We start from the raw sequence: 26,597 nt of genomic DNA on the forward strand, positions 1-26,597 counted from the left end.
TAGATAGCTACCTATCGCCCGCCTCGCTTCGCTTCGCCTGCCTCCATTGCTGCCCTTCTGCCGACCGCCGCCCATGTTGCACACCTCCAGCTGCTGTCCCGCCTCGATGAAGTAGCCGTCCCAGCCCTTTCTGCGCAAGCAGTCCCCATCAACCCTGCCCCCCGCCGCCGCCCAAACGCTGTTATCGCCGCCGCAGACGCGCGGGCCACTGTCGCGACTCGTCCACTGCACGCCCCCCGCCGCCCGCGACCATGACGCGGAATGAGACCATCGGCCGCCATGGATCGGTGGAGAGCTCGTGGAGTTCGCGCTCCGGCGACACGATACGGCCCTATGGACGTGCGGGCTCGCTGAGGGGCACCCCCGTCACCGTCAAAACGGACAAGAATCTCAATTCGCGGTACGTTGTTCCATCTGCTGCTGCAGGAGCTGGACGCCGTGGTGGGGAGGTTGCGCGCGCTGTGCGCCTCGACTGGAGCCCTCGCGTAGTCCCCAAATGACGCGCGAGACATATGGCGAGCACAATGGCCAGCCTTGTCTCGCAGTGTCTCACTGCCAGACGTGCATCGACTCTTTGCACCACACGAAGCGCTGCTAACACCCTCATGTAGTGTCGACAGGGAGTCCGAGATATCGCCTGGCACCGTCCCCCCAGCTCCTCCGCCAAAGGACCCCTCGCACAAACCGCGCAAGCCTGCCAATTGGGACAACCCCACGACCAACGCCCTTGGACATCACCGAAAACAGCTGGCTGTCTTGGAGACTTCGGGAGGCCGAGTGCCGTCGATATCGCGAAACCCCCCCACCGCTTCGAGCACCAATTCCCAAGTCGCGCCCTGGGCTAGTCCGCCTAACGGGGTTAATATGGCCAACAGTGTCTGGAGCAGCTTCTTCAATGACTCAAACGAGGACGTTTCGTCATCGTCGCCTGGATTTCGCCCGGCAACCAGTACCAGGGAGGATAACATGGGCTTTCCCATGAAAGACGACAGACGGCCCTCTGTGGCCAGCGCCACTACTGTGAGTAGCACTGGCTCCAAGTCGAGCATGGGCAGAGGCTTCCACAAACGCCTGCAGAACGTATTCGGAGAAGACTTCCCCGCCGATGACCGTCAGAACTCGGACACGAGCTTGAACACGCAGCAGCGGAACCGTGGCAACTCCCTCAGTAACACCATAGGTAGTAAGCAGCAGTCGCGCCCGACCTCACCTACCAGTTCACGGCCACGTACGCCACAGGCATCCTCGGAAGTCACGCCATGGGAATTTCAAGACTCAAAGGTAACTTTTCAATTGGTTTCCGGGCCCTCAGCCGAGGAAGGCACCTTGTCTTCTCCCTCCTCTTGCTCCTTCCCTATTACTCCAACCCTCCCGACCTCGGACCTGTATCACTAACCTTTCATAGGACATACCTACCCCAGGTGAGAATGGAGGACGTCGCTCATCCGAGCAACATTCAGCCAAATCGGGTCGATCGCATCACAAGCTGCACGTAAGGTTGCCTGGCACTGGCCACCGGCACAAGGGCAGCAAGGAGGAAAACAAGGCGCCAGATGGTCGCGCAGACATAAGCCAGTACCAGTTGCGCCCCACCACCAGCCGCGACGATTCCTCGTACGGCGTTCGCTCGAATCAGCCTTCAGCCCTCAGCTCCGCGTTCGCCTCCAAGACTAGCCTTCTGGGACGACCCTCGAGCCCGACGCCAAGCTCATACTCGGATATGACAAGAGATGAGAGGATAGCGCAGCGATCACCCAGTACCAGCAAGACGTCACACGGCTTCTTTGCTCGTTTACGAGGCAAAGATAAGGATAAGTCGGATCGCACACTGCCACAAGACAACCTCAAAAACTTGGTTGCCGCTGGAACCGCCTCGGCTACCTCTCTGAATCCCTCGATCAATACCGCACGGCTCGCAAGACCAGAAGCGTCTCCGCAGATCAACATGGCAAAGCGGCAGCCGGCCAACAACGGTGTCGAAGCCCAAGGTAAGGAGCAGAGGATGAGGGCTCCTCACCACCGCCTGCCTACCTTCCGGAAAGACAAGCGCCCACCCGCGAGTGAGAATACCGGGCGTGATCCCAATGATACCATCGCTAGTACGGCAGGCAACGATGCAGTCTTCTTCCTAGACAGGAATCTTGACGACATGGAAGGCATCGTGAACCCTGCTTCACAACAACCGCCTATGACGCCGCCTGTGGGAGAAGTTCCAAAACAGCCACCAAATCTCGGCGAAGATATCTCTATACCAGGGCCCGATGACGACGGTACTGCAGCCTGGGACGCGCCAGACTCTTGGGCCGTGAAGCGCATGAAAGACGAGATGGACAAGCTGGGAGACGCTGAGGAGGCCACAACACCTTCCAAAGAAGAGAGCGACAACAAGACATACTGCCTGCGTATCTTCAGGGTTGATTCGACATTTGCAACATTATCAGCCACCTTGAACACAACTGTACAAGAGATCATACAGATACTGGGTAAAAAGACCGTGCTACAGGACGAACTGGACAATTACCACATTGTGATGCGGAAACATGATACCGCACGGCAACTGGAAAGTAATGAGCGCCCACTGTTGATCCAAAAGCGGTTGCTAGAACTCGCTGGATACACCGATCAGGATCGCCTCGAAGATGTTGGACGTGAGGATAACAGTTACCTCTGCAGGTTCACCTTCCTTCCTGCTAAGATGAGCGGATACTCCAGTCTGGAACGGGATCCCGGATTCAGCAAGATGCAGAAGTTCAGCCACATTGACCTCCAAGGTCGAAACCTAATCACCATACCCATTACACTCTACCAGAAAGCGACTGAGATAATATCACTCAACCTGTCGCGCAACCTGTCACTTGACGTTCCAAGAGACTTCATTCTTGCATGCACCAACTTAAGGGAGATCAAATACACCAGTAACGACGCCCGACGACTACCTCCCAGTCTAAGTCTTGCCAGCCGTTTGACTATGTTGGACATCTCCAATAACCGTCTCCAATCTCTTGACCGCGCCGAATTGTACAAGCTGCAAAGTCTTCAAGGTCTTCGACTTTCCAACAACGGGCTAACCCGATTACCAAGATACTTTGGAGAATACCGTGCGCTTCGCAGTTTGAATCTAAGCTCGAATTCTTTGAGCGAATTCCCTGACTTTCTATGCGAAGTCCGGACCCTAGTAGATCTCGATATCAGCTTCAACTCGATATCGAGCTTACCCAAGATCGGCCAACTGACATGCCTAGAGAGGCTCTGGGCGACTAACAACAAGTTGACTGGTAGCTTCCCTTCAACACTAAGCAATTTGGTCAACCTCCGAGAGATCGATGTGCGGTTTAACGCGCTTGACAGTATGGATGTCATGTCGCAATTACCGCGACTGGAATACCTGATGATCGGACACAACTCCATTTCCGCTTTCGAAGGCTACTTTCCCAAGATCCGTGTGCTGCACATGAACCATAATCCAGTCACACGCTTTGGGCTCAATCAGGCAACACCATCACTATCCGTTCTCAACCTTGCATCAGCCAAACTGGCACAATTGCCCGAAGATCTGTTCGGGAAATTGACTGGTCTCACAAAGCTTATCCTCGATAAGAACCATTTTACCTCCATATCGAACAACATCGGAAAGCTCTACAGGCTGGAACATCTTAGTGTGGCCCGAAATTCGTTGGATGTATTGCCTGCCGAGATTGGTCGTTTGGTTGAGCTTCGCTATCTAGATGTACGCGAGAACAACCTGAACAAACTTCCCCAGGAACTCTGGTATGCTCGGCGACTCGAGACACTGAATGTTTCCTCCAACGTCCTCGAAGCATTCCCCAAGCCTGGTGCATCACCTCCACAGGTAACCAACGGCGATCAGTCTCAGGTAGATGGAGCCTCTACAACTGCCACACCAGGCTTGGCCTCAAGTCCCAGTTACGAAGAGCTGGGAAAGCTGGAAGATTTCCAAAACCGCCGTCCAAGCCAGGCATCAGGAGGTCTTAGTGTTGGTGCGTCGTCTGCTTCTTCACAACGGAAGGGATCCCAGGCATCATACAACACTGCGAGCACACGCAAGCCATCAGTAGCGTCTCGTGCGCCCACTGAAGGGACACTGACCCCCGTGTCCCGCAAAGACTCCAGCCTTAGTAGCCGCTTGGTGACTACTTTCGCGGGCTCTCTTCGACATGTGTTCCTGGCTGACAACCGGCTAAACGACGACGTGTTTGACGAACTATGTCTGCTTCCCGAGTTGCGAATCGTCAATCTGGCATACAATCTCATCTACGACGTACCGCCTCGTACGATCCGAAGATGGCAACACCTCACTGAGCTGTACTTATCGGGCAACGACTTGACATCTCTCCCAGCAGAGGATCTGGAGGAAGTTGGTTCGCTCAAGGTCCTTCACATCAACAACAACAAGTTCCAGGTCCTGCCAGCAGAACTTGGCAAGGTTGCGCAGTTGGCCGTTCTCGATGTCGCCAGCAACTCGCTGAAGTACAATGTGTCGAATTGGCCATATGACTGGAATTGGAATTGGAACCACAAACTCCGCTACCTGAATTTGTCGGGCAATAAGCGTCTAGAGATCAAACCTAGCGGCTCGTATAGCGGTAGTGGCATGAGCATGCGAGAAGGCCGCGACCTTACCGACTTCAGCTCTTTGATTAATCTTCGAGTGCTTGGGCTTATGGATGTCACGATGATGGTTCCCTCGGTACCTGAGCAGTCAGAAGACCGGCGAGTGCGCACTGCTGGCTCGGCTGTCGGGACAATGGCGTACGGTATGGCTGATTCGCTGGGTCGCAACGAACACATCTCGACTATGGATATGGTTGTACCCCGCTTCCGTAGTCATGACGATGAGCAGCTGTTGGGTCTGTTTGACGCACAACCGCTCGCTGGTGGCGGAGCTAAAATCGCCAAGTACTTGTACGATCACTTCAAGAACCGATTCGCCAACGAGCTCGAGCGTTTACAACCAACTGAAACGCCATCGGATGCCTTGCGACGAACTTACCTTGGTCTCAATAAGGAACTGGCTACTGCCGCAAGCCAGGGTCTGGACAAAAACGGCCTCACTGCACCATCGACACAATCACGCAGCTCCATGCCCGATCTCAGCGATGATGACCTGACGTCTGGAAGCGTGGCAACAGTACTGTTTCTCAAAGAGATGGAACTTTACATCTCCAACGTTGGTGATGCACAAGCCCTTCTGATCCGTTCAGAAGGAGGACACAAGATTCTTACTAGGAAACACGACCCCGCTGAGCCTGGTGAGAGGTCCAGGATACGAGAAGCCGGTGGATTTGTCTCACGACAGGGTAAACTCAACGACGTTCTGGAGGTTTCGAGAGCATTTGGTTACGTTCAAATGTCCCCATCAGTTATTGCTTCACCACACATCCTCAACCTCACTCTTGGTGACAGAGATGAGATGGTACTGATAGCTTCTCGAGAGCTTTGGGACTATCTCACTCCAGACTTCGCTGTCGATGTCGCACGATCGGAGCGCGACGACTTGATGGTTGCTGCTCAAAAACTCCGCGACCTGGCCATCGCTTTCGGCGCGACTAACAAGATTATGGTGATGTTGCTTGGCGTCAGCGATCTCAAGAGCAAACAACGCGCTCGGTACCGCACTCAAAGCATGTCTCTCATACCTGCTCCCGGTGCAGATCCCGATTTTGCGGCAACTCGAAGACGTGGAAAGAAGGGCAACTTGGTCGGCGATTCTAAGCTTGCTCGACTCGACAACGAGGTGGACGCACCAACAGGAGAAGTTAGTTTGGTATTTACGGATATCAAGAACTCGACGATACTCTGGGAGACGTACCCGATTGCCATGCGTTCCGCGATCAAGATGCACAACGAGCTCATGCGCCGACAGCTGCGCATCATTGGTGGTTACGAAGTCAAGACGGAAGGTGACGCCTTTATGGTCGCTTTCCGTACTGTGACGTCAGCTTTGCTGTGGTGTTTCACAATCCAGAGCCAGTTACTCGACGTGCAGTGGCCACAAGAGATTCTCAACAGCGTCAACGGGCAAGAGGTCGTCGACCCTGATGGTAATGTCATCTTCCGAGGTCTCTCTGTCCGTATGGGTATCCACTGGGGCACACCAGTGTGCGAAGTTGACCCAGTCACCAAGCGCATGGACTACTTTGGACCCATGGTCAATCGCGCCTCGCGTATTTCTTCCGTTGCTGACGGAGGTCAAATCACTGTCTCGTCTGACTTCATTGCTGAAATTCAACGTCTACTCGAGACGCACATTGAAGGCGATCGTAAGAACTCCGCTGGATCTGAAGAAGCATACAGCGACGACATAAACAGCCAGATGATTCGTGGAGAACTACGGTCGCTCAGCTCCCAAGGTTTTGAGGTTAAAGACCTTGGTGAACGCCGCCTCAAGGGTCTTGAGAATCCTGAATACATATACCTCATGTACCCCCACTCGCTCGCTAGTCGTCTTGCTGTTCAACGTCAGACAGAACAGAAGCCTGCGGAACAGCAGAAAGAGGCTGTTGTGGGTCAAAAGATGGCGGGTAGTCAGCTCACCATCGACACCGAAGACGTATGGAATCTCTGGAACATTAGTCTGCGTCTAGAGATGCTGTGCAGTTCACTTGAGAACCCAGGGTGCTCAGAATTGAAGCCGCCGGAGACGGCTCTCTTGGAGAGAATGAGGAGTAGGGGCGGGGAGATAACGGACCGATTCTTGATCAATTTCGTGGAGCATCAGATCTCCAGAATCGAGGTACGATTCACACCACTTTCCAGTACGAAGAGAGCGAATGCTAATGAAGATGACAGACTTGTGCCAGCACCCTTGCCCTGCGTCACATGGTAAGGCCGTTCGGCGCTGCGCCTCTACTTGAGCAAGCCTGCCATATGGGCGACATCTTCTCAGAGCTAGAAGCGAAGCTCAAGCGACTAGAGGAATTCGAACGTGGAGCTATCGAAGGCATGGCGCCATCATGAACTGGTCAATCGAATACGAAACGACCATACATTTCCGCAATTACGCAATCGTACAACGACCGAACATGATCACGCGTCGCCCGTCGAAAGCGGTTCACAGCCAATGACCACAAAATCTCGCTTCCAATACCTCTTTTACACAACACCCTATCTTATCCTAATCTACCAGTCTCTTCCTCAGTGAGGGAGCATGGCAACGCTCGCATCTCTTCCCCCCAATTATCGATTCGGCGTTTACTTCACATTGGCTTGGGAGCGAATGGGACATGGATCTGTATTATACAACATATGCGCACACATGCGACATAACTGCCCTGGAGGCTACATACCTCTATGTCACCTATACCTTACCTCACATGGCCTCGATACCAAGATGTATCTTACCCGCCACACAAACACACAAACTAGGACTCCTGAGCGGGTTGCAATTAGGGGTTGTCTTTTCAATGGCGTTATAGGGAGGAGCTCGCTCCTGGACAGATTCGGGCCTTGTGCTCTATGCGTATCTTTTTGTTTTGCCGGCTACCTTGGGGGTTTTTTTGCTACGTATGGATTGAACTGTAGCTGTAAGCTTTATTGTTATCATGCTGGGTTGGGTGATGGACTTGGACTTGGACGGCTGGGTAGTCGAACGATTGGCCTTCTTTTCTTTCTCACGGCCTTGAGATGGTTTGGTTGGTTGGTGGGTGGGTGGGGTGGTGGGACGGTACTCTGCTTTTAGCTGATTGGCGGGCGGTGATGTGTGTATGAATGGGAGCATGATGACGAAGCGAGGGGTGTGAGGTGGGGAAGCAGAGGAAGAAAGGGGTTAGTGAATGATTATCGCTTTTTACCTGTGCAAAGACTTTGCTATTGCTGAGTGTATGTGTGCCTGGGGGAAGGGGTGTGAGATGGCGGAGAGGACAGGCTTTCTTGCTAAGAGGCATGTTTCTTGAAGTAAAGAATCAATTACCACAGTAACAATCTGCCTATGGCACTCCTCCTATGTTACTGTTAAGGTAATCTTAAGCCAAGTGCTCTCTGATCCATCTCTCGGGTTAGAAAATGTGATACCAAAATCGGCACTGAGATGGGTCATAATATGGCAGTGCGGAGGCCTTTGATACATCCGCAATTTCAAAACATTTGACTTCGCTGCCATGGTATTCGGCTGCCTCTTGCTAGGCTCCACGAAAAGAGTAGCGAGGGAGGAGGGTATATAAAGCCTTCTTTCCGCCGCTCTCTTCTTTGCTCATCACATCCACTCTTCTTGAGTTTTACCAAAAAAAAAAAAGCAAACGCTTCATGGAGTGTGCTGTTCTTCTCTTCTTCTCAAAAACGACAAATGCCAACAACATGGAGTGCACTTCTACTCTTTCTTCGTCCATTATACCCAAACTGGAACGAAAACTCTATCATGGGGCCGTTTGTGCTGCTTCTCTGCCTCCAAAAACAACTGCGAAAGCAGACATGGAACTTCTCTCGCTTTTTTGAACGACATAATCAACAGCAAACGTCTTTCTGCTCTAGGCACTACCCCAAAACTGGAGAAATATGCGCTATATCCGCTTTCGAAGTTGAAGAAACATTATTGAAGAAACATTACGTCTGTACCGCTCATGTTCGTCTTGGGATTCAAAACATACACTGGACTGCTCATGAGATAGGAGTACGAAGGTGTTCAACGCATTCACAAATACAAAACATTCGACCTGGCTGTCATGGTTTCCGGCTGCCTCGGCTTTCTGTGGGAACGTCGACCGTCGGGTATATAAATCCAACATCACGACGATTCTTGTTCTACTATAGCAGTACCTCCCACCTATTCCTAAAAGCCAAGTTCAGGTTTAACATGGTTTGAGTGTCTCCTCCACAAACACACGTCCAAGAAAAGCGATGGGAATTTGAGACGGCTGGTTTGCAATCCAACCCGAGCGTGGGAGCTGGACATGGAGAAATTCTCCAAAAGCTTTCCGATAATGTCAACACCGCAATGAATTGCTCTATGTATCATTATCGAAGCTTTTTGTTATGAGAACACATGTCTATCCACCTAACTATCTCAAACCTACCAAGGATCACCAGGTCCCTTTCTCCGATGCAAATGCTTGATCACAACGTTCACACCCGATCGTCTCATCTGTTTGGCAACAATTTCCGCTGTACCGACACTTCGATGCGTACCCGCATGACACGTAGTCTGTATCGAGGCAACCTGATGACCAGCGTTGAAATGGTTGACAATAGAAGCCAGTGCTTTGTTACTAATATATCACAAATCAGCGCTTCATGTCTTACCTGACTTCTTCAAAATAGTAAAGTAATATACATGTGGTACTCACATTTCTCGTACGGCTGTTCGACTCCCCATTATAAACTGCTGTATTTGCTGGCTCACTCCAGAGTACATCTCACACATTTTTCGTGGTGGTGCACGCCATGTCTGACAGTATATCGTCAGAAGAGCTGGTACATGTGATATGTGTTGTAATAGTTGTGCTTCGGCGCCTGGTTGGCGTTCGAGGACTTCGGAAGAGTAGGTGGTCACGTATAGGGTTTTCTGGACTAATGGAACTTGTGGTTGCAAAAGAGGTCCTGGAGGAAGCAGTAATTGCTCCTGCGGAAGATGCTGCTGGAGCGGTAGTATATTTGGTAAAGGTGCGGGGAATAGACCTGCTTGCAAAGGTACTTGCATTTGCGGAAGTGAGTAAATGACAGACTGAAGCAGGTACATTTGCATATGTGGATATACTGAAAACCTGGAAGATGATGTTCATAGAAGAAATGCGGGCTATAGAACGCCGGGTAAGCGGCTCTTCTACGCACACGAGCATTATGTGAATATATTTAGATGCTGATGATGTGATGAATTCCAATGAGCTTCAATCCTGAGGCCCACTTTTGAAGCAATATGTATGTAACTACGTGGTTTCATATCACAGATAGAACCAGAAGCTGGTTATTGTGAATTCGAAATGCACAAGTTCTCAGACTTCACGTCTGCACCAAAATGGAAAATCGCGTACATGTCTGCCAGCGTCGAGGAAGTCCTTTGATACAGTTTAGAATGAGCGTTAGCAAAGGCCTCAAACTGAAATCTGAAGACCACCCGATCTGTCTCAACCCTTCGATACGTCCACGGGTACGTCACCCTTCCGAACAACTGCGCCACATCAACCCTTACGCCGCATGCTCGCCTATCCTAGTAGTCAGTTTACTGCACCGGACTGCCTTCCAAATTTGCTCATAATCGTCTTTTCTATCTTGAATCCTGTAGCTCCTGCATCCAGATAGGGCTGCATACCATCACACACGTGGCGCCCAGATCCCCGGTCGCATGTCTGATCCTACGCCAACCTTCCACAATCTACTTCTACAACCCTGCATAGAAGCAAGTAACTGACTCTCCTTCTTCCTACGGCCTGGATCGTAGCGGCACGGGTATAACGAGCTCTTCGCTTGCTATGCAAGGAGAAGACGGACTTGGCAACGTCTACGAAGTGGGCCAGGAAGTTAACCACGCCGCAAATCCTACTTACGCCCCACCCGTGCATAGGGAACTGGGCAGGATCTGGGCGGCTATCTCGCCAATAGAATATTATGAGATGCACTCACGGCAGTATGAGTGATGGGTAAGCGAATTTTTGATGTGCAGCGGGTGACATCCCTTGCTCGGGGCTGGCGACACGCGGTGTGGTCGACGTGATACCGAGTTGCCGGGTACTTTGAAGGATCGTCATATCGTATCGATATTCCCAACACCTGCTCATTAATCTAACAAGATGTGCATTGTTGGGTAACAGCGAAGTGGACGATGTCCATGGCTGGAATAGTGGTAAATCGCTGAATCTTCCCGGAAGAAGACATAGCCAGAAAGCTACGCGTGCACGATCTGGACTGCAAGTTCGGGTATCGAGTATGGGATGAGACCAATAAGAAGTATATCTTCCTTCCTTCCCTATTAAGACTGAGGTAAGCTCAACGAAACACTTTGAAACCAGATACTCGGTATTCTGAAATTTCGCATTACTTACTCCCTCTAGCGGTCAATCGATGCAAGAGCTCGTTGCATGATTCACAATTTGCCTTCACTACCCCCTTGAAGGACATCGCGTAGCAACTTCAACCCTTCCACGGCAAATGCCACCATGTTACCTTCGCGCTCACTACTTCCCGTTTCCACTTCCTTCGTCACGGTCTCGCCTGCCTCCCGTGCCACAGCAAGCGCCACATAACCAGGCGTCCTGTTCTTGGTTGTGCCTCCCGTTGGTCCAGCCGTTCCGCTCTCGCTGACAGTGTACGTGCTGCCTAGTGTCTTTCGAGTGTGCTCGGCGAGGCCGGAGACGATGGTGGGGGTTGGGCCGCTGTACGACTTGATGGTGTCCTGGGTCCAGCCGCAGTAGGCGATGCGTGATTCGAGTGTATAGAGGGTAAGGCCTCCGCGGTAATAGCTCGATGCACCAGGAAAGGAAAGCAGTGCTGCAGAAATCAGACCGCCTGCTGCCTTTGTGGGTACGCGTCAGTAAGGATGTTTAGCTCTTGAAGAATGGAGAGACTTCACTGTTTCGGCTACTGAGACTGTTTCTTTGCGCTCCTTGAGTAGAGTGGCTACTTCCTGGACGATTTGTCGTAGTTCCTCGGGCGGGAAGATTGGAGGTGACATTGTGATATATGCAGAATTGGTGGTACCGGGTTACTTTTGCGTATTTGAGGACGAAGACTTCGATATACGTATGGACTACCTTTACAAATAGAATTTCTTGATGATCGTAGCGGACTTATGTCGGATGTAGCGGCTCTCGGTGGGGTAGCTTCGAGGCAGTGACGTATGCGGGGTAGCTTCTACTACAGGCACATCTAACCATACATTTCATCCCTTATGTACATGCAAGTCTCAACGCATAATATACAGTGTCCATCTAGTCGAAGGCGAACCTTTCCTCTCCTCTCTTCATCAATCTGATGGGTATAGACACGCCCCTCAACTGTAGCGTGACAATGCTCGCCACTTTGTTCTTGAGGAAGTCCTTGGCTCTATCCTCAGCCTTTCGGTATAGCTCCCTCCTCTCCTTGCCTCCTTTTGGCATCTTCTCTACTTCTTCGTCACTTGCGAAGTCATCTACTGCAAGCTCAACGCTATACTGCGAGAAGATCGCAGCCAGCACGGCAAGAATCTCAACTTGAGCGAAACGTCGGCCAATGCATGATCGAAAGCCATCGCTGAAGGGGATGTATGAACCTTTGACGGGCTTGAAGAGTTGAGCTGAAGTGTCTTCTCCTGATGGTCCACGTAAATCTTCATCATCGTAATTGATGTCGACAAAGTCGTTGTCAGGCTTAGTGTCGACGAGCCAGCGTTCAGGTCGGAAACAGTCTACGTCCGGGATCCCGTCCTTATTCGATCCATCAGATGGTGCTGGCCAGTATTTAGGATTGCGATGGATAGCCGCACTAAGGAAGATATGTGTATCTCCAGGTATCATGTATTGTTGGCCTCCAACATTTAATGGCCGGGGCTGACCCGGCGCAGTAGACTTTGGGATGTTGACGATGGGTTGTAGAATGCGTAATGTCTCGTTCATGACAGCTGCCGCCATACCACCGAAAAGGGGTTGGAAATGCTCCTCAAATTTCCATTCGTCCATCGGCTTACCCGCAAATATCTTGTCGATGTCTTCCTGTAGCCGCTTCTGGGACGCCCAGTTCATTGCGAGGAATATCATCGAGAAATGTAGTGTGTTGGCTGTTGTTTCGTGACCAGCCAGCATTACTACGAAAGCGTTGCCCAGCAAATCGCTCTTCGTAATCGTCGAGCCCTCCTTCTTGGTAATGCCGCTTCCTCGGATCAGAGCATCAAAGAGATCCATGCCTTCTTTTGTATCATCGCCGGATTCAACCTGGGTCTTCTTCTTTTCGTAAATCTCGTTCATGTACTTTCCCCATTCGCCTACAGCCTCTCCGACTGTACGATGGACTTTGACTGGTGATCGCGCTGTCCGATCACGTTAGAACAACGTTCTCAATTCAATGCAGTCAGAAAATGACAGGGAGGTGACTTACAAAGCCACTTGATAGGCATAATCTGAGTCCACATGATGTTGTGGAGCAGTTCGCTAAGAGCTTCCCTATAGTTCATGGTGTGGCCTGGAGGTGCTTCGGATCCTACGAAGATCGAGTCTTCTCCACCCTTCTTAGTCTTTGGTTTCTTGCCCTCTTCGTGCGGCCACACTACGCGTACGTCGAAACCTGCACCACTAATAACATAGAGAGCAAAGTTCATTGCCGCGACAGAAGGGTCAGCCACGGTCAAGTTTCCTTTACCATCAGGCCCAGCCCACAGATCGAGCATCGACGTTGCGTGGTGAATAGTCTCATTGAACACGAGTTGATTGTTCTTGTCACCGAAGCTCGGTGCGACAAGTTTACGGTGTGCACGCCAATCTGACCCCTCAGTAGACACAAGATTCTTTCCGTAAATGTCCAGTGACCCGTACATCTCAAGAGGCTTGGGAAAATCATTGCGGCGGCTGGTAATCTGGTTGACGGCCTCCGCATCGGCCACGTAGACAGTATTTCTGGTAGGAGAAGCCACAATAAACACGTCCATCCCCATCTTTTTGAAGGGCTCATGACCGCTCATATAACCCCATTCCGGATGCAGGATGCTGCAGGATCAAATTAACATCTCAACTATGATCAAGTTGGACATACTTACTCCATCCACATGCCTCTTAGTGGTTCTGGCACAAATCTCTGCAGCAATGGCGTCCATAACTTGAAAGTTGACAGCCAGAAGATACTGAACATGTGCCATGGCGCTACAATCACAGGTAATCCCGAGCTCTTTGCGAGCGCGACATTTCGCTGTAGACTACGATATCTCCAGGTTATCTGATAGATGGCGAAGCTCGCAATGACGCTAAAGATCAGGGTGGCGATCATGATGTTCTTCCTGGCGGAACTTCAGACTAGGGGGGGAGTTTACTGGTACAAGAGATTGTGGTCCACGCGATCTTGCGCTATCGAAGGCACTGTGGTGAGGATGCTGGAGGTGTCTGTCGATGATGTGCATTCGCCTCTCCAGGCGCGAATGGAATTGTGACGTATACATGTGCGCGATTGAACTTGTCTCACTGGCGTCTCAGCACCTCGGTTACGAAAGATCGCTAGCAGATGCATCTCGCGTACTGTATATGTGTGCAGTATGCAAGACCTGACGATGCATAGGGTTACACAAATGAAGCTGTAGGCTGATAGGCTCTACTCACTAAATCGTTCCCTCGTGTGGAGTTGCAGTGTGAGATAGGATGCGCGTAAGCAGTCATGATCCGAAATAGGCTTAGCGGAATCGCGCCTGTCTACTTGTTTCCTTACATGTACCAGTTGTGTGACACTTGCGCTTTACACGCATCTACGAAACACAAACAAGAACCTGATCTGGCCGTGTCACCTGGTAATGGGGACCTAGAAGCTGTGTCCCTTGGTTGCAAATTTCTGCGTTTGGTACGACACGGCAGGGCGTATTTCCGAGGAGCAAAATTACAAGGCAATACCCGCGCGCACCACCTGGTGGACAGCGACCAGACGAAGGTTCATCTATATCGTCACTTGCGACGTCACATCATACCTTTCGTCATTGTTGAATGCATCTGCGTCAGCACGAACACTTTCTATCACTAGACGACAAGGCGAATGCGTTCCATGGATGCGACTCACGGTTCACCGTGTCGCGCCGCTTTGCCGATTCTCCAGCCCCTTCTGCATGCTCTTATGCCAAATGTGGCAAGCGGCTGCTACATCGCCTGCCGTCTAGGGCTTGAAATTTCTAGAAATGTTGTTGCTCCGATCGATGGCAAGCCTTGAGATGCCGTGTCGCAGAATGAAGCGACTACACCGACTCAACGGCAACTTCTCGACACGAGTTTGACTCGTTACTGCGCCATCGCTCCGTGGAGAGGTAGTCCAAGGGACTCCCCGTTTTTTCACTGGACGCCTCATGCGTTCCACGTGGTAAAGCGACAGCCGCCAGGATGTGAAAAGCCAGGGTAATCCCACGAGGCTCGCAGACCGGCTTTGCTTAGACAATCTCGGTTGTGGGGAGTCGTCTATCGGACAGGTCCTCTCACGCATCAGTCATCTAGTTTGAAGCAGACCGCAACTTGCCATAGCGTCGGTGAGGAACAGGGCCGGGCAGAGTCGGCTCGTCATCTGACTGACTGGCTCGATGGCTATCTCTGTGAAGAGCTTAGCATCAAAGACGCTGCTGTTTTGGATTGATGTCGCCGGGCAGCTGACCGTTTCTTTGCGGCAGGCCCTTCACGACCGAGTTATGTGCGCATGGCCGCGTTTGCAAGGGTGTCCAGGGCACTGCGGCGTGCACAGTACCAATCTACTCCAAGTGCACGATGGAGGGGTCCTACTCCATGTGGGCTTGCAAATGTTCCTGACGCCATAATGGCGGTCGCGTGTTGCGGCCGCGCTAGTTTATAGGACAGACTTTGGACATGATAAAATTAATGTCACTTGCAAAAGACCGGCGCCTCTCCGGCATCTGCCAGTGAGCAGCAGCCGCGATTTCCCTAGCAAACGAGGCGGACAAAAGGGTAGTGGCAGCAGTACACACACTATTTCGCCATGTGCCACCAAACTGCCTATAGGAGTCTCGCCAGGATCTGCAGCCCGGAAACGCAATGCTGATCTTTGGGCAGCAGAGTTGTGAGTGACGGGTCCTGTTCGCGAAGACTCGGCGCATGAATCGTCACAGCACAAAGGATGGGACCGAGTGCTCGAGGCAAGCAGACAGTACCAGGCGTAAGACGAGGCGTTGCAAGATATTGCCTGCACGCCACAAGCAGCGCATCACTTCTATCAACCTTCTCGAATACCTCGGTGCCGCTGCAAAGTGGAGGCTGGCAGACTAGGGATCTTGACTAGTCGGCCTCAGAGCTCGGATCAGCTTCCTGAATCTTTCAGGGCCAGCAATTGGGCAGAAATTATCCGACTATAGCTGCTGACGGCGGGCCTGCTCCAAGATGCACGGGGGTTGTCAACGATGACTGTTGCATAGCGGAGGACCGCGCATCGCCGCACGAAACAACGAGCTCCGTGACTGACACACGACCAGCGCTCAAATTGCAGCAGTGGTCTATCATTCCTGATAGACGCAGACGTGTTGCCGTCGGTTGGAAACGGCGTCCAAGTAGTTAGCAATGGATGCGCGGTCGCGTCGGGCGGGAGCAACGTTTGCTGTCTGCAACGGCATCATCCTATGGCACATGACGGGCTCTGGCAGCTCGCGCTGTTTGATACAACGGTGCCATGTCGTCCTTGTCGATGGCCACACAGCGCGTCTGGTGGCCCCGCCGAAACCCTTGTCTTGCAGACTGGGTTAATGGCACAAGCGACCTGTGTGCTGCACATCCTTCGCTTTACGCTAATACGCCGCTTCTGCAATCCTCGTCCATCTCTCTCCAAGCATCGGTATCAGGTTCTCCCCTCCCGACATAGCCCATCGCACACCATAGCCATAGCCCTCACCACCACTACTAATCACCTACTACCCTCCACCACCACCCGCGTGCCTGACCCAGCGCTGTGCCGTCTCCCGCCCCCCGTCGCGTCTCGCTTTGAGCTGTTCCTTTTTGCGACTGATTTAGTTTCGCGCCTCTGTGATTGCGCCCTGGCCCCTTCGTTCGCACGGCCCGGTCTTAATAGCGCCACTTTTCGCCGACCAAGCCAGCAAACGTCGACAGCATAGACCGTCCGCGACTCATTCATCTGGGCCTTACCTGCTTCGGATAGTTGTCTCCGGCTCCATGGTAAGAGAGTCTTGCCCAAGGCTAGGTCCTTTCTTCGCGCACGCGGCATAGGAAAGCTCCCGTCCTGCATCCCACTCTGGCCTCCGAGCACTTGCCCTGCGACGCTTTCCAAACTCTTCCCCTCTTCCAGGCGATGACGCGGGTTGGGCTGTCATCTGCAAATCATCTTTGACCTGCTATTCGCTGACTCCCGCGAATTGGTCTTTTCCTGACCCTGCGACTGCCGAGGCCGCCTCTCCACCACCTGGCTGCCCACCCCCCGCGACCTTCCTGGCTTTTGCCGTTTGGTGGTCCTGGGACCATCCGTTTTGCCCAGTAGTCGTCTGTCATACATAGCCGCATGGCCTGAGCGGATTCCGTCTGGCATATCTAAGGATGGCTGATCCTGACGCGCCCGGCCAGTCTAAGAGAGCTCGTTTGGGCTCCGGCAATCTTGATCATCCGCAGTATAACGGCCACGGATTTCCACACCCTCCTCCACCGCCTCATACCCAACCCACTCGACCTCCGTCTCATCCCACTTTAGTCCAGGCGTCTCCGCCCTACGGTGCTCACGGCTTACCGGTTCCGTCTAACCAGTATCCTCCTCACGTCCCAGGCTATCCCGGACCGCTTCCTTCACCGTCCCTTCCGCCATCTGATATTCGTGCCCTTGCGGACCCACGGAACATACCCTCACCTCGTCAGCATCCCAATGGCGTTACTGGAGCATCTCCTGTGACGATCCCCCAGGACCGAATTTCCAGCTACCGTCCCCCACTCACACCTCAGACGACCACTGCGCCAGCAGAGCCACAGAGTTCCCGGTCCACCAGTGTCAGTATCAGTGTCGACGTGAAGTCTCAAAGTCAGACTCCCATGGAGCATGGCGGCCACCACCAGCCGTGGGCAATCAACCACGAGCATCGCCCCAATGGCAGCATACCCAATGGATACAACCACGCCATCAGTCCTGGAGCACACCCCAACGGAGCGCCATATCATGCACAGCCGCCACCACCAGCCCAGCAATACGCTCCTCCTGTCACACCTTACGCGCAGACCCCGTACATGAACGACTATGGCACCGCACAGCAGATACGACGAAAGCAGGTGCGCGCCACCCAGGCCTGTAACCACTGTCGTTCGCGAAAGCAGAAATGTGATGAAGCTCGACCGTGCCAGTTCTGCCGGGAGAACAACTTCGACTGCCAGTACAAGGATGTCCCGCCACCCAAGTGCGTTACCCGATCCCTCCCTTTGGTTCATCGCTGACCCCCACCGTAGGCAAGACAGAAGCATGATGCAACTTCAAGAAAGTGTGAACAGCATCTCCGACGTTCTGGCGCAGTTTGTGGACCAATTCAACGGCTGGAAATCGACTGTTGAGAGTAGGCTTCCACCATCACGGAACCACGAGATGATGTCGAACCACGCTTCGCCTGAAGCCTCTTTCTCCGCACCCCCAAGAGAGCATGGCACATCCAGATGGCCTACTCCCATACAGGGAAGAGGACATATGGGTCGAGTCAACAGCAACCTGAAAATGGAGTCACCTATTGCTCCCCACTCGAACATGATGTCGCCTTTGGGTGCGCAAGCATCGGCTTCTATCAAGCAAGAGTCTCAGTATGCGCCCCCTCCTCAACAGCCGGCAACCCCTGCTGAGAGTGTGAGGACCGATCGCAGCCATGCTACTGAGACTAGCCCCAAAGAGCAAACGGGCTTGCAGGGCGATCACACCACGCCGGCGCACAAATTGCTGGACGAGTGGCAGCAGATGAGTATCTTCTATACAGGTATCCCGTACCTGAGAAGGCTAATAGACAACGGCCGTGAAGTTTCAGACTACCCGATGCAGCTTGAGCAAGACCGCGGACTGCTGCGCGTCTGGGGTGTCGGCGAGGGCCAAGACTTGAACGACGGAGCTCAAGGCCCTGGAAGCCCAGAGAGCAGTAACGACTCAGAAGCGCCTTCACCAGCACCCGGCAAAGAAGGCCTATGGGGATATCCATTTTCCGAGGTCCCGGCTGGAACGACAACACCGGGTAGCACCCCTCGAGAATACTTCCCGCCCAAGCCGCGGCAGGAGAACGGGCTTGGCGCAGACGGTCGGCCCGACTTTCGACGCCATGTAATGTTCGACCTACTCCGGTCGTACATGGAGACCATGCACATTTTCCATCCTTTCATGAACGAGAACAGACTAAGACGTATGTTCAATGACTTCAGTGATCAATACAGTCCTGATGCGAAGCCTATGAACGCCCACTCGCCTGCTCCTGTTCACGGAGTGAAGCGAAAGCGGTCGGAGAGTAATCTGGAGGGACTCCCTTCAGGTCGGGGTGAGATTGAACGATCATTGCGCAACGCGATTGTACTGCTCGTTCTTGCTCTGGGCAAAGTATGCTCGCATAAAGACCCTTTGCCTGCGCCACAGAATGACCGACACCCTTATGTCCACAGCGAATGGGGCTACATTCGGAATTCTCCTCATCCTAACGGTAGTTTCAACAGTGTCAACAGCGAGACTTCCGATGAGAACCGCCCGAAGAACATTGACCTGCTACCTGGTATGGCTTACTATGCCTACGCCACCGATATTCTTGGAAACCAACAGGGCGGTAACACTGTTGCGCATGCGCAGGCTATGCTGCTGGCTGCGCTATTCCTCAGTCAGTATGCACGAGTACTGGAAAGTTGGAGCTGGATTAACAACGCTTGCCGGATTGCCCTGGTCCTGATCAAAGCCGACTACACTAAACTACTCCGTGTGAACAGCGACAGGAGACATACCTGGAGTTCCAAGGAGCGCTACAGACTCAATCTCGTCATGTGTGTCTACTGGACAGCTCTGCAGCTGGAATCCGATATCCTAGCAGAGATGAGTACGCTTCCGCCCTCCGGCATCTCTGCGCATCAAAGCGAGATCATGTACCCTGAAGGCGTCAACGAAAACTGGTCTCAGGACCAGGACAGCAACTTTGTGCAACAAGATGTCGAAGTACGTGCAGGCCCAAGACAAGATTTGATGATGAAACTATACTCCACGCAGACTTTCCTACGAGTTGTCCTCAACGTTGCGCATAATGCTCTGTACGGTCCCAGTGGTCGCATGAGCTTTGACCCTACGAGCTTCAAGGAAGTTGCTCACCACGCGCTTACTCACAAAGAGATTCTTGAGGGCTGGAGGAAGCTGCTTACGCCGGAATTGGCATGGTCGGACGACGAATACCCCTCGACAGATCTCAACATTGCTCGTGTACGCGCCAAATACTATGGTGGTCTGTACATGATGTTGCGACCCTACCTCAAGCTCGCGAGTCATACGCTGGAGTTCCCGCCCCCACCTCCAGGAACAACCGGCGCAACACAGAACAACTCGCCATCACCTTATGGAAATGCGGCGTCAAACAGGAACGTACAAATGGTGGACTTGAGCGAAGACCAGCACAAGATCATCAAGATCGCTTGCCAATGTATTAACGCCGCTATCCGGAGTACCATCGCGTTTGATCGTGTAGGCGAAGAGCCTGGTAGCCAATACCAGTACTTCCAGCCTACGCGCAAGAAGAGGCTTATCGTGACTAACATTTTCGGTACACTCCACGCGTAAGTCTTTACTACCTAAATTCAAGCTTGGCACCGCCCGCTAACACTCAACGTAGACAATTTGGCAACATGCTCGTCCTAGCCTCGGTGTACAAATCCAAATTATACCCACTCCTACCAAGCGACACCTGGCTCACCAAGGCCAACCTCGCCGCCCTTTTCAAACGTACCATCGCCGTCATCAGCGACGTGGCGCAAAACTCGCCCATTCTGCGCATGGATCTTGAGATTCTCAAGAACGTCCAGAGGCAACAGGGTCTCGAATGAAGCAATCAACATGACGACATACTTAATATCGGCCGCGCGCATTTGCATGCCGACACCCATGCCGACGCCTATGCTGCGCTCTCATCCGACGATGTATCTACGATGTATCTCCTGCACAGCGGCCGCCATCCGATCTCCATCGCCATCCGATATGCGCCACTGTCTCTGGCAGATCCGGCCCGATACCGATCTGAACGTGCATGATGACTTGCATGAGTAGACCCCGGCGCTGCTGCATGTCAGTTTCTTTCTGGACATTTATATTTGCTTTTTGGTTTCCTTCTTGCCTCTTATTTCCACACCATCGATCAGGACAGCTATTGTAGAAGACAGAGTTGCATTATCAAATGCACGCGGCAAACGCACACGCAACGAAACGGAAGTTTTAACTTATCATCATCATTGGGCGGCTAGCGCTGAAACTAAGCATTTCGGAATCATTATTTCCTCCTCTCTTTCCTTCTGGTCTCGGATCTCTTCTCGCGTATCTCTGAATTAACATATTCCCGGTTACATCCAAGGCTTGGATCGCGGGGACAGGTTTTCTCAACTGCACCTATATTGTTTCTTCCTCCATGATGCTCGCCGACCACTGTTATGGGTATACCCAGGGTTTTTTCCGTCTGTTCCCCTCCCTTCCCCTTCATCGTTCACCGATCAGACTAGGGGACTATGCAACGTTGTGGAGGGTGGTGTGGAGTCGGAATCGAGTTGACTTCCTTCGATTTTCGCTAGCTTTCGCTGGTAGGAGATCTTGAGGTTCTAGGTCCAAGCCACTCATACACAACCCTGCCGCGGGTCGCAGAAAATACATTGTATTGGATCAACATCGCATTCCCATTATCCATCTGTATTGCTTTTCGCTGCGGGACCCTCGAACACACCGTTCGCGCAACAGTCGACTCGATGTAAAGGTCCGCGGCAGCGCCTTCCGTGGCTCTCATCCAACGGATCTCGACGTTTGCTTTTTTCGCAGGATGCGTATACACATGCAAGATGACCTTGTTTCGTGTGATGACTAGCGGCCCTTTCTCGGTCTAATACTGTGGCGTCGCACGCCTCGATCCGTCTTGGTAACAGCCCTGGAGTGGAAAGATTGGTCCGCACGGGTGCAGCGCCTCAGCCGTTTCGCTCGTGCGGCTGTTGTTCGCCGATTTTCCACCCGCGGAGGCGAACAGCTTCACATTGAACAACAGCAGTAATTGTTTTGTAATTTTCACCATTATGATTGTCCCTCACCGATCAGAGTGCTTCCATCACCGCGGGACGGTTTCGAACAGATCGTAAACTCTATCTTGAATGAATCCTTACTGTCGATTATGCAGCTGGATCTTCCCGAGACACATATGAGATCGCTGGTTCGCCCGACCGGTATGTACCTTCAGAGGCAAAAAACAAAGTCACGTATGTTCGAGGGTTATGATAGTTGCCGTTACGTGCGCGTTAAACAGGATCATCTGGTCCCTTCTCCATCATTAATTTTGCTACTTCAAACGGACTCTAAAGCATCCATATGCGCAACATCACACCTGCATACTAGTGGTCAACCACGATCTTCAGTCAATGCCCAACCTACCTGCAATGCAATGCGCGTCAATCCGCATCCTCTTCACTGCATCAACCACATATTCAAAAGGTGTGAGTGAGTGGATATTGTGTGTCTGTACTACGCATCCACGTGCTAACCCTCTGCATGAAGGCGCGCCGCCTCGCGCGCATCACAAAATAAGAAACGAAAATCAAGACCTTGGAACCAAAGCCAAACCACCTGCCGTATGCGTTACCTTACGCGTTTCTACCTTCCATCTGCGCAAACTAGAATCTGTCATATTCTCACCGGATATCTGACCGGCTGGCAATGCTGTCTCCAGACATGCTAGTGCCTTTTCCACACCGCAAAAACGAATTTGATACAGAACGGCGACGGCGACGGTAAATTGACTAAGCGATCTCCAAACCCTTCAATCTGTCCCACCTCCAAAACAAAACAACCCGCCCGCATAATCAGGTTAAAACGCCTCCAACGTCCAAGTAATCCTAATCAGGGTACGAATTCCGCAAAAGAATCACGACCTGCGTCTTGCATCCTGCAACCTTGGAACATGCTCATCTTGCATCATATCTCTAGTTTAATCAAAAACTTTGGTTGACTAGCACGTCTGACAGGAGCGCAACACTTGTTCCTGGTGGTGGTTGCGCTGCCCCGGCGCTAATTGCCGCCTCCCGAGGTCGTCCGACGGCTCGTCGAAAAAAACGTAACGGAGGCTTCCGGTGAAGAAGCCGCTTGTCGATAGCCTGGACCCTGGCCTCGAAATTGACTTCTGTTTCTGAAGAACTGCGATGACGGCTTTCTTGGCTTTTTTGCTAATGACTATCCACGTGCTAGGTATCTTGACATGCTGCCCACCAAGCCCTCCGGAACGTGACGTCGCGTCGATACCACCGAAATGGGGCTTGCCTGTGGTTACACACTACTACAAATTAGGTGTGTACGGTGAAGCAACTCGTACGAGTTTTGCGATCATGCTCCCACAATTTTGCTTGGACAGCGCAGATCGATGATTCCGAGCTTCAGGAATCATACGTGGATTACCCATTATCCCGAAGAGCTCCAAAGATTAGAATGGGTCGCGCATTGCTGCGTCGATCATTTTGGGGTAAGAATAGTCGGCATAATCTCGTTGCAATTGGGTTTCTTGCTCTCGCGTATCTGCATGAAGCAGGGACCTGCGTTCTCCAAAAAATCTGCACGTCTACCTGCCTGTCTCCGATATTAATTCCTTCGCGCATTACGCAAATGCAGCGTCGATCCTGTCTTCGGCGTATTCGTACTATGGAGCAGTGTCCAAATGCTTTCCAGGCTGCCCGTCGGACCTTTCTCCACCTCGCCGTTGACTTTGCAATCATCTGATGAAATTACGGTGGACTGCAACACGACACGGGAACGGAGTAAGGTTTGATACGGTGAAGCGTTGCGTTGGGCAGCAGCGAGCCTATCTTTTGTGCTGAATGCTGGGAAATTAGCGAAAAAAAGGCGTTATTGAGACGCTGCGGAGAGGACTCCGTCGCGTGAACGCGTGAAGATGGCGTTGGGCATTCGGGATAAGGTTACGACACCTCGCTTTCCTTCGGCAATGCAAGTTCCTGTTCAAGTTCGTGGTGCACATCATCACATCATGCCTGGGGCCATACTCGTCACTTGGTCTAGCTTCGAGCGAATGTGATATCGCATTTGAACGCGAATCCGATGTCTATTGTTGGAGATCACGATGCTATGATGGTGTCGGTTGTCGATTCCGACCCAACGCTAGGCCGGACTCGATAGCTGTATAGCTCGATTCGATGGTTCAGCACGTGCTTTCGTGTTTGCTTCTTCGTAACCCTGATATATGTTCGCGAGTAAGGCTGCAAAATCGCGCTCGCTTCGCGCTCGTGAGCGAACACAGCAAAGGATTTCCTGCACGCCAACACCAATCGATAAAATTTCCCATAAAGTTCACATGGTTGTTCACATGATGTTGCCCAGGTACGTATGCTGTAAGCATTATGGAAGGACGGGCGGAGGACATCCCCGCAGATCTCATAGACCCCGGAACATGATCTTCGTTCACTGCTAACGTCGCATTCGTGTTGCGAATCGATAGCGACTTTCTCTGACGTTCGACGACGACTAGACTACCATGTTGGGCGAAAGAGAAGATGCATGACACACCATGGAGGTCGACATTAACCAAAGTTGAAAAAGTGAGGCGCCCAGAGCGGTAAACTCTCCAAAGCTGCGACTAGCAGTATGACAAAGGTCATAGTCAGCAAATTCACAGCCCGCCTTTCACAGCAGAGTCCACATTCGGGCCATCACCCCAGATGCTGCCTGCAGCAACGACACCGGTCGTCGAATCGCATCCCACGCACGCGAAACGTTGACAGCAAAAGTAACACAAATCGTGCTGGGCTTACCGTTGGCTTCCATCTTCGCCAATCGAACGTATGCTCCCTCACCGATTAGACAGGCGTCGCATCGGCTAGAGGCACCTCCCACAGGAAAAGCCGCAATGCAGCTGTAGCCGAGATTGTAACGGTATACCCCGCAATGGTACATGCCTCTGCAAACGCAAGATGCGCCTTATGCATCTATTATTATTAACGTTGTCTCAGCTTGTATGCAGCATATCGGTGTGCGTAGAGGATGAGCATGCAAGATAGGGCCCTTGGCTCCGGTACTTATCGGTGGCTGTTTATCGCATGCAACTAGGAGACATTCTCCGGAATACCGTTCTGGTCACGATTGCCGGTAAGCAGCTAGGGTCTGGGGTGCATTGCAGAATCCCTGGCAGGAGGGGAGGGGTCAGGAACCCCAACGTCGAGAGTCACCTACAGTGGAGCCTTGTACTGCCGGAGAGATTTGGAGGTACCCTGGAATGTTCTGAGCGCCTTCTGTACGCGTCTCATGGAGCGTGCAATCCGTGCAATCCGTGCAATCTCGGTCATGATCTCCCCGACTCGGTTCGACTTTCTTTCGAGACGAGCATGTGCACTATCGAGCCGCTGAGAAGCGGCTGTCGGTTCCAATTCGGTGACAACTCTGTTCCGGCACGTATCGCAACGAGCCCCAAAACGGATCGAATTCGCAAGCGAACGGCTGATACAACTCGGCCCTTTCAGACAACACGCGGTTTCTCTGTGACAAGAGATCCGAGAGATTTGTCGTGCATGGTGTTGGAGAGCACCATGTCAGTACATGTGGCATGATGAGACGGTACGGAGTCCACTTCCAGCTCAATCAGAGAAGTAGCTGTACCTTGTCAGCTGTTAGCCTCATTTGCTCCAATAGAGCTTGTCCATGCCTCCAAGAGTCGCTTTGTACCTCCAAAGGTATTATTGTGGAGTAGTCCGGGTTGCTGTTCCACGATACACCAAGCCGGACCCTTCAGCGGTTCCGAAAATGTCAGACCGCAACTTCGGGGTCTTGGAAGCCACGGTATGCCTGTATCAGACATGCACAATGAATGTGCTCAAGATTCTCCACATAACGAGACATCAGGTTCTTCTCAAGGTGTTCGAAAGAGCGCAGGGTCCTTGTGGGGCCCTCAGAATGGCGACCTCTCTCGAGCGTAATCGATCGCTCGATGCTGCGCATCGACTCGTAAGCAATCACAACTGCTCGCTTGTGTGGAGAGACCGTATTGTGAACATCTACAGCTTGCGTTCTGACCAGGTCATTGCCGCGGTTGGTGAGCCGTGCGAAGAGCGACATGGGAGTTTGCTGCCCAACGGAGGATGAAGGCCTGAAACCGGACCGCAAATGACAGAGTACGACCGAAGTGTCACTGCACGCCGCGACCGTTGTGCACATCATCAGCAAGTCATTCAAAGGTCAGGGTTAAGGGACTTTGACTTCGACGATGCCCAACGCAAGCGAGTAGAGTGACACGGAGCGCATTGCGAAGTATCAGGCCAGGATCCTCACGCGTTTGATAGACCGTTGCAATGGAAGCGAAGCTGAGTGGCGCAGCTAGCAATGTCGTGCAGCAACGAAGCTGGAGAGCGTTAGTAGTTGGCCCACAGGAGTATTCATGGAAAAGCTTGACTGAATGTTCGTTATGCCGAGTTGTAAATTTTCATCGAACGACCACTACGACTTTGAGTGTAGCTGCCGTCAATCCAGATCAATACGTTGGCACTTTGCAGATTTGACTGAGATTTCTGTATAGAGGTGTAAAAATGATCTAAACCCTTGCGTGTTCGTATGGTCGTGTTTGTAGACCGAGAATGGTGGTCAACAATCACTCGCGATGTCTGGAGATATCACAAGCAGACAAGTCCGCGAGGTGTCGATGCTGTAACAGAGCAGCATACAAAGGAGGAACGATTGCACAAATGGGCATCTACTGGGGCAGTTCCTTATCTTCTTCGGATGTCTACTTCGCCATCACACCCAATCGCTACTTCCTCAATGTCGTCTTC

The 26,597-nt window shown here is 52.2% G+C and overlaps 7 protein-coding genes across 7 annotated transcripts; 4 read left to right on the top strand and 3 right to left on the bottom strand.

Moving 5' to 3' along the window:
• Positions 1-251: 251 nt before the first annotated feature.
• On the top strand, positions 252-7,111 carry CC77DRAFT_1081013 (PP2C-domain-containing protein; the record flags this gene model as incomplete). Its single annotated transcript, XM_018529329.1, has 4 exons — positions 252-400; positions 612-1,281; positions 1,406-6,754; positions 6,811-7,111. 4 exons carry the CDS (start codon positions 252-254, stop codon positions 6,976-6,978), a joined length of 6,336 nt encoding a protein of 2,111 aa, XP_018380289.1. The 3' UTR covers positions 6,979-7,111.
• Positions 7,112-9,025: 1,914 nt separating this feature from the next.
• On the bottom strand, positions 9,026-9,791 carry CC77DRAFT_1013683 (hypothetical protein; the record flags this gene model as incomplete). The annotated part of the gene is made up of 3 exons (XM_018523852.1): positions 9,026-9,221; positions 9,300-9,716; positions 9,784-9,791. 3 exons carry the CDS (start codon positions 9,789-9,791, stop codon positions 9,026-9,028), a joined length of 621 nt encoding a protein of 206 aa, XP_018380290.1.
• Positions 9,792-11,032: 1,241 nt separating this feature from the next.
• CC77DRAFT_1013684 (hypothetical protein) lies at positions 11,033-11,620 on the bottom strand (the record flags this gene model as incomplete). The annotated part of the gene is made up of 2 exons (XM_018523853.1): positions 11,033-11,461; positions 11,519-11,620. The coding sequence occupies 2 exons, from the start codon at positions 11,618-11,620 to the stop codon at positions 11,033-11,035; spliced, it is 531 nt and encodes a 176-aa protein (XP_018380291.1).
• A 211-nt stretch (positions 11,621-11,831) lies between these two features.
• CC77DRAFT_974524 (cytochrome P450 monooxygenase-like protein) lies at positions 11,832-14,235 on the bottom strand. The gene is made up of 3 exons (XM_018535898.1): positions 13,673-14,235; positions 13,018-13,622; positions 11,832-12,949 (listed from the first exon to the last, which is right to left on the bottom strand). The coding sequence occupies exons 1-3, from the start codon at positions 13,897-13,899 to the stop codon at positions 11,877-11,879; spliced, it is 1,905 nt and encodes a 634-aa protein (XP_018380292.1). The 5' UTR covers positions 13,900-14,235; the 3' UTR covers positions 11,832-11,876.
• A 1,910-nt stretch (positions 14,236-16,145) lies between these two features.
• Positions 16,146-16,932, top strand: CC77DRAFT_500906 (hypothetical protein). The gene has a single exon (XM_018531931.1). The coding sequence runs from the start codon at positions 16,226-16,228 to the stop codon at positions 16,712-16,714; it is 489 nt and encodes a 162-aa protein (XP_018380293.1). The 5' UTR covers positions 16,146-16,225; the 3' UTR covers positions 16,715-16,932.
• CC77DRAFT_500907 (hypothetical protein) lies at positions 16,933-20,674 on the top strand. Its single transcript, XM_018531932.1, has 4 exons — positions 16,933-17,992; positions 18,042-18,383; positions 18,432-20,366; positions 20,423-20,674. Exons 1-4 carry the CDS (start codon positions 17,151-17,153, stop codon positions 20,631-20,633), a joined length of 3,330 nt encoding a protein of 1,109 aa, XP_018380294.1. The 5' UTR covers positions 16,933-17,150; the 3' UTR covers positions 20,634-20,674.
• Positions 20,675-24,546: 3,872 nt separating this feature from the next.
• Positions 24,547-25,480, top strand: CC77DRAFT_501047 (hypothetical protein). Its single transcript, XM_018531933.1, has one exon. The coding sequence runs from the start codon at positions 24,876-24,878 to the stop codon at positions 25,380-25,382; it is 507 nt and encodes a 168-aa protein (XP_018380295.1). The 5' UTR covers positions 24,547-24,875; the 3' UTR covers positions 25,383-25,480.
• The last annotated feature ends 1,117 nt before the right edge of the window (positions 25,481-26,597 follow it).

Source organism: Alternaria alternata, assembly GCF_001642055.1.
Source record: "Alternaria alternata strain SRC1lrK2f unplaced genomic scaffold CC77scaffold_29, whole genome shotgun sequence".
NCBI lineage: Eukaryota > Fungi > Ascomycota > Dothideomycetes > Pleosporales > Pleosporaceae > Alternaria > Alternaria alternata.

Excerpts from the sequence above, each read along its gene's own strand:
- CC77DRAFT_500907 (XM_018531932.1), top strand. The coding sequence starts at position 17,151 with ATGGCTGATCCTGACGCGCCCGGCCAGTCTAAGAGAGCTCGTTTGGGC. Across the intron at positions 17,993-18,041 it reads AAGGATGTCCCGCCACCCAA|GCAAGACAGAAGCATGATGC; the intron begins GTGCGTTACCCG and ends CCCCCACCGTAG. Across the intron at positions 20,367-20,422 it reads ATTTTCGGTACACTCCACGC|ACAATTTGGCAACATGCTCG; the intron begins GTAAGTCTTTAC and ends CACTCAACGTAG.
- CC77DRAFT_501047 (XM_018531933.1), top strand. The coding sequence starts at position 24,876 with ATGCAACTAGGAGACATTCTCCGGAATACCGTTCTGGTCACGATTGCC.
- CC77DRAFT_500906 (XM_018531931.1), top strand. The coding sequence starts at position 16,226 with ATGGCACATGACGGGCTCTGGCAGCTCGCGCTGTTTGATACAACGGTG.
- CC77DRAFT_974524 (XM_018535898.1), bottom strand. The coding sequence starts at position 13,899 with ATGATCGCCACCCTGATCTTTAGCGTCATTGCGAGCTTCGCCATCTAT. Across the intron at positions 13,623-13,672 it reads CTAAGAGGCATGTGGATGGA|CATCCTGCATCCGGAATGGG; the intron begins GTAAGTATGTCC and ends TTGATCCTGCAG. Across the intron at positions 12,950-13,017 it reads TATGCCTATCAAGTGGCTTT|CGCGATCACCAGTCAAAGTC; the intron begins GTAAGTCACCTC and ends GTGATCGGACAG.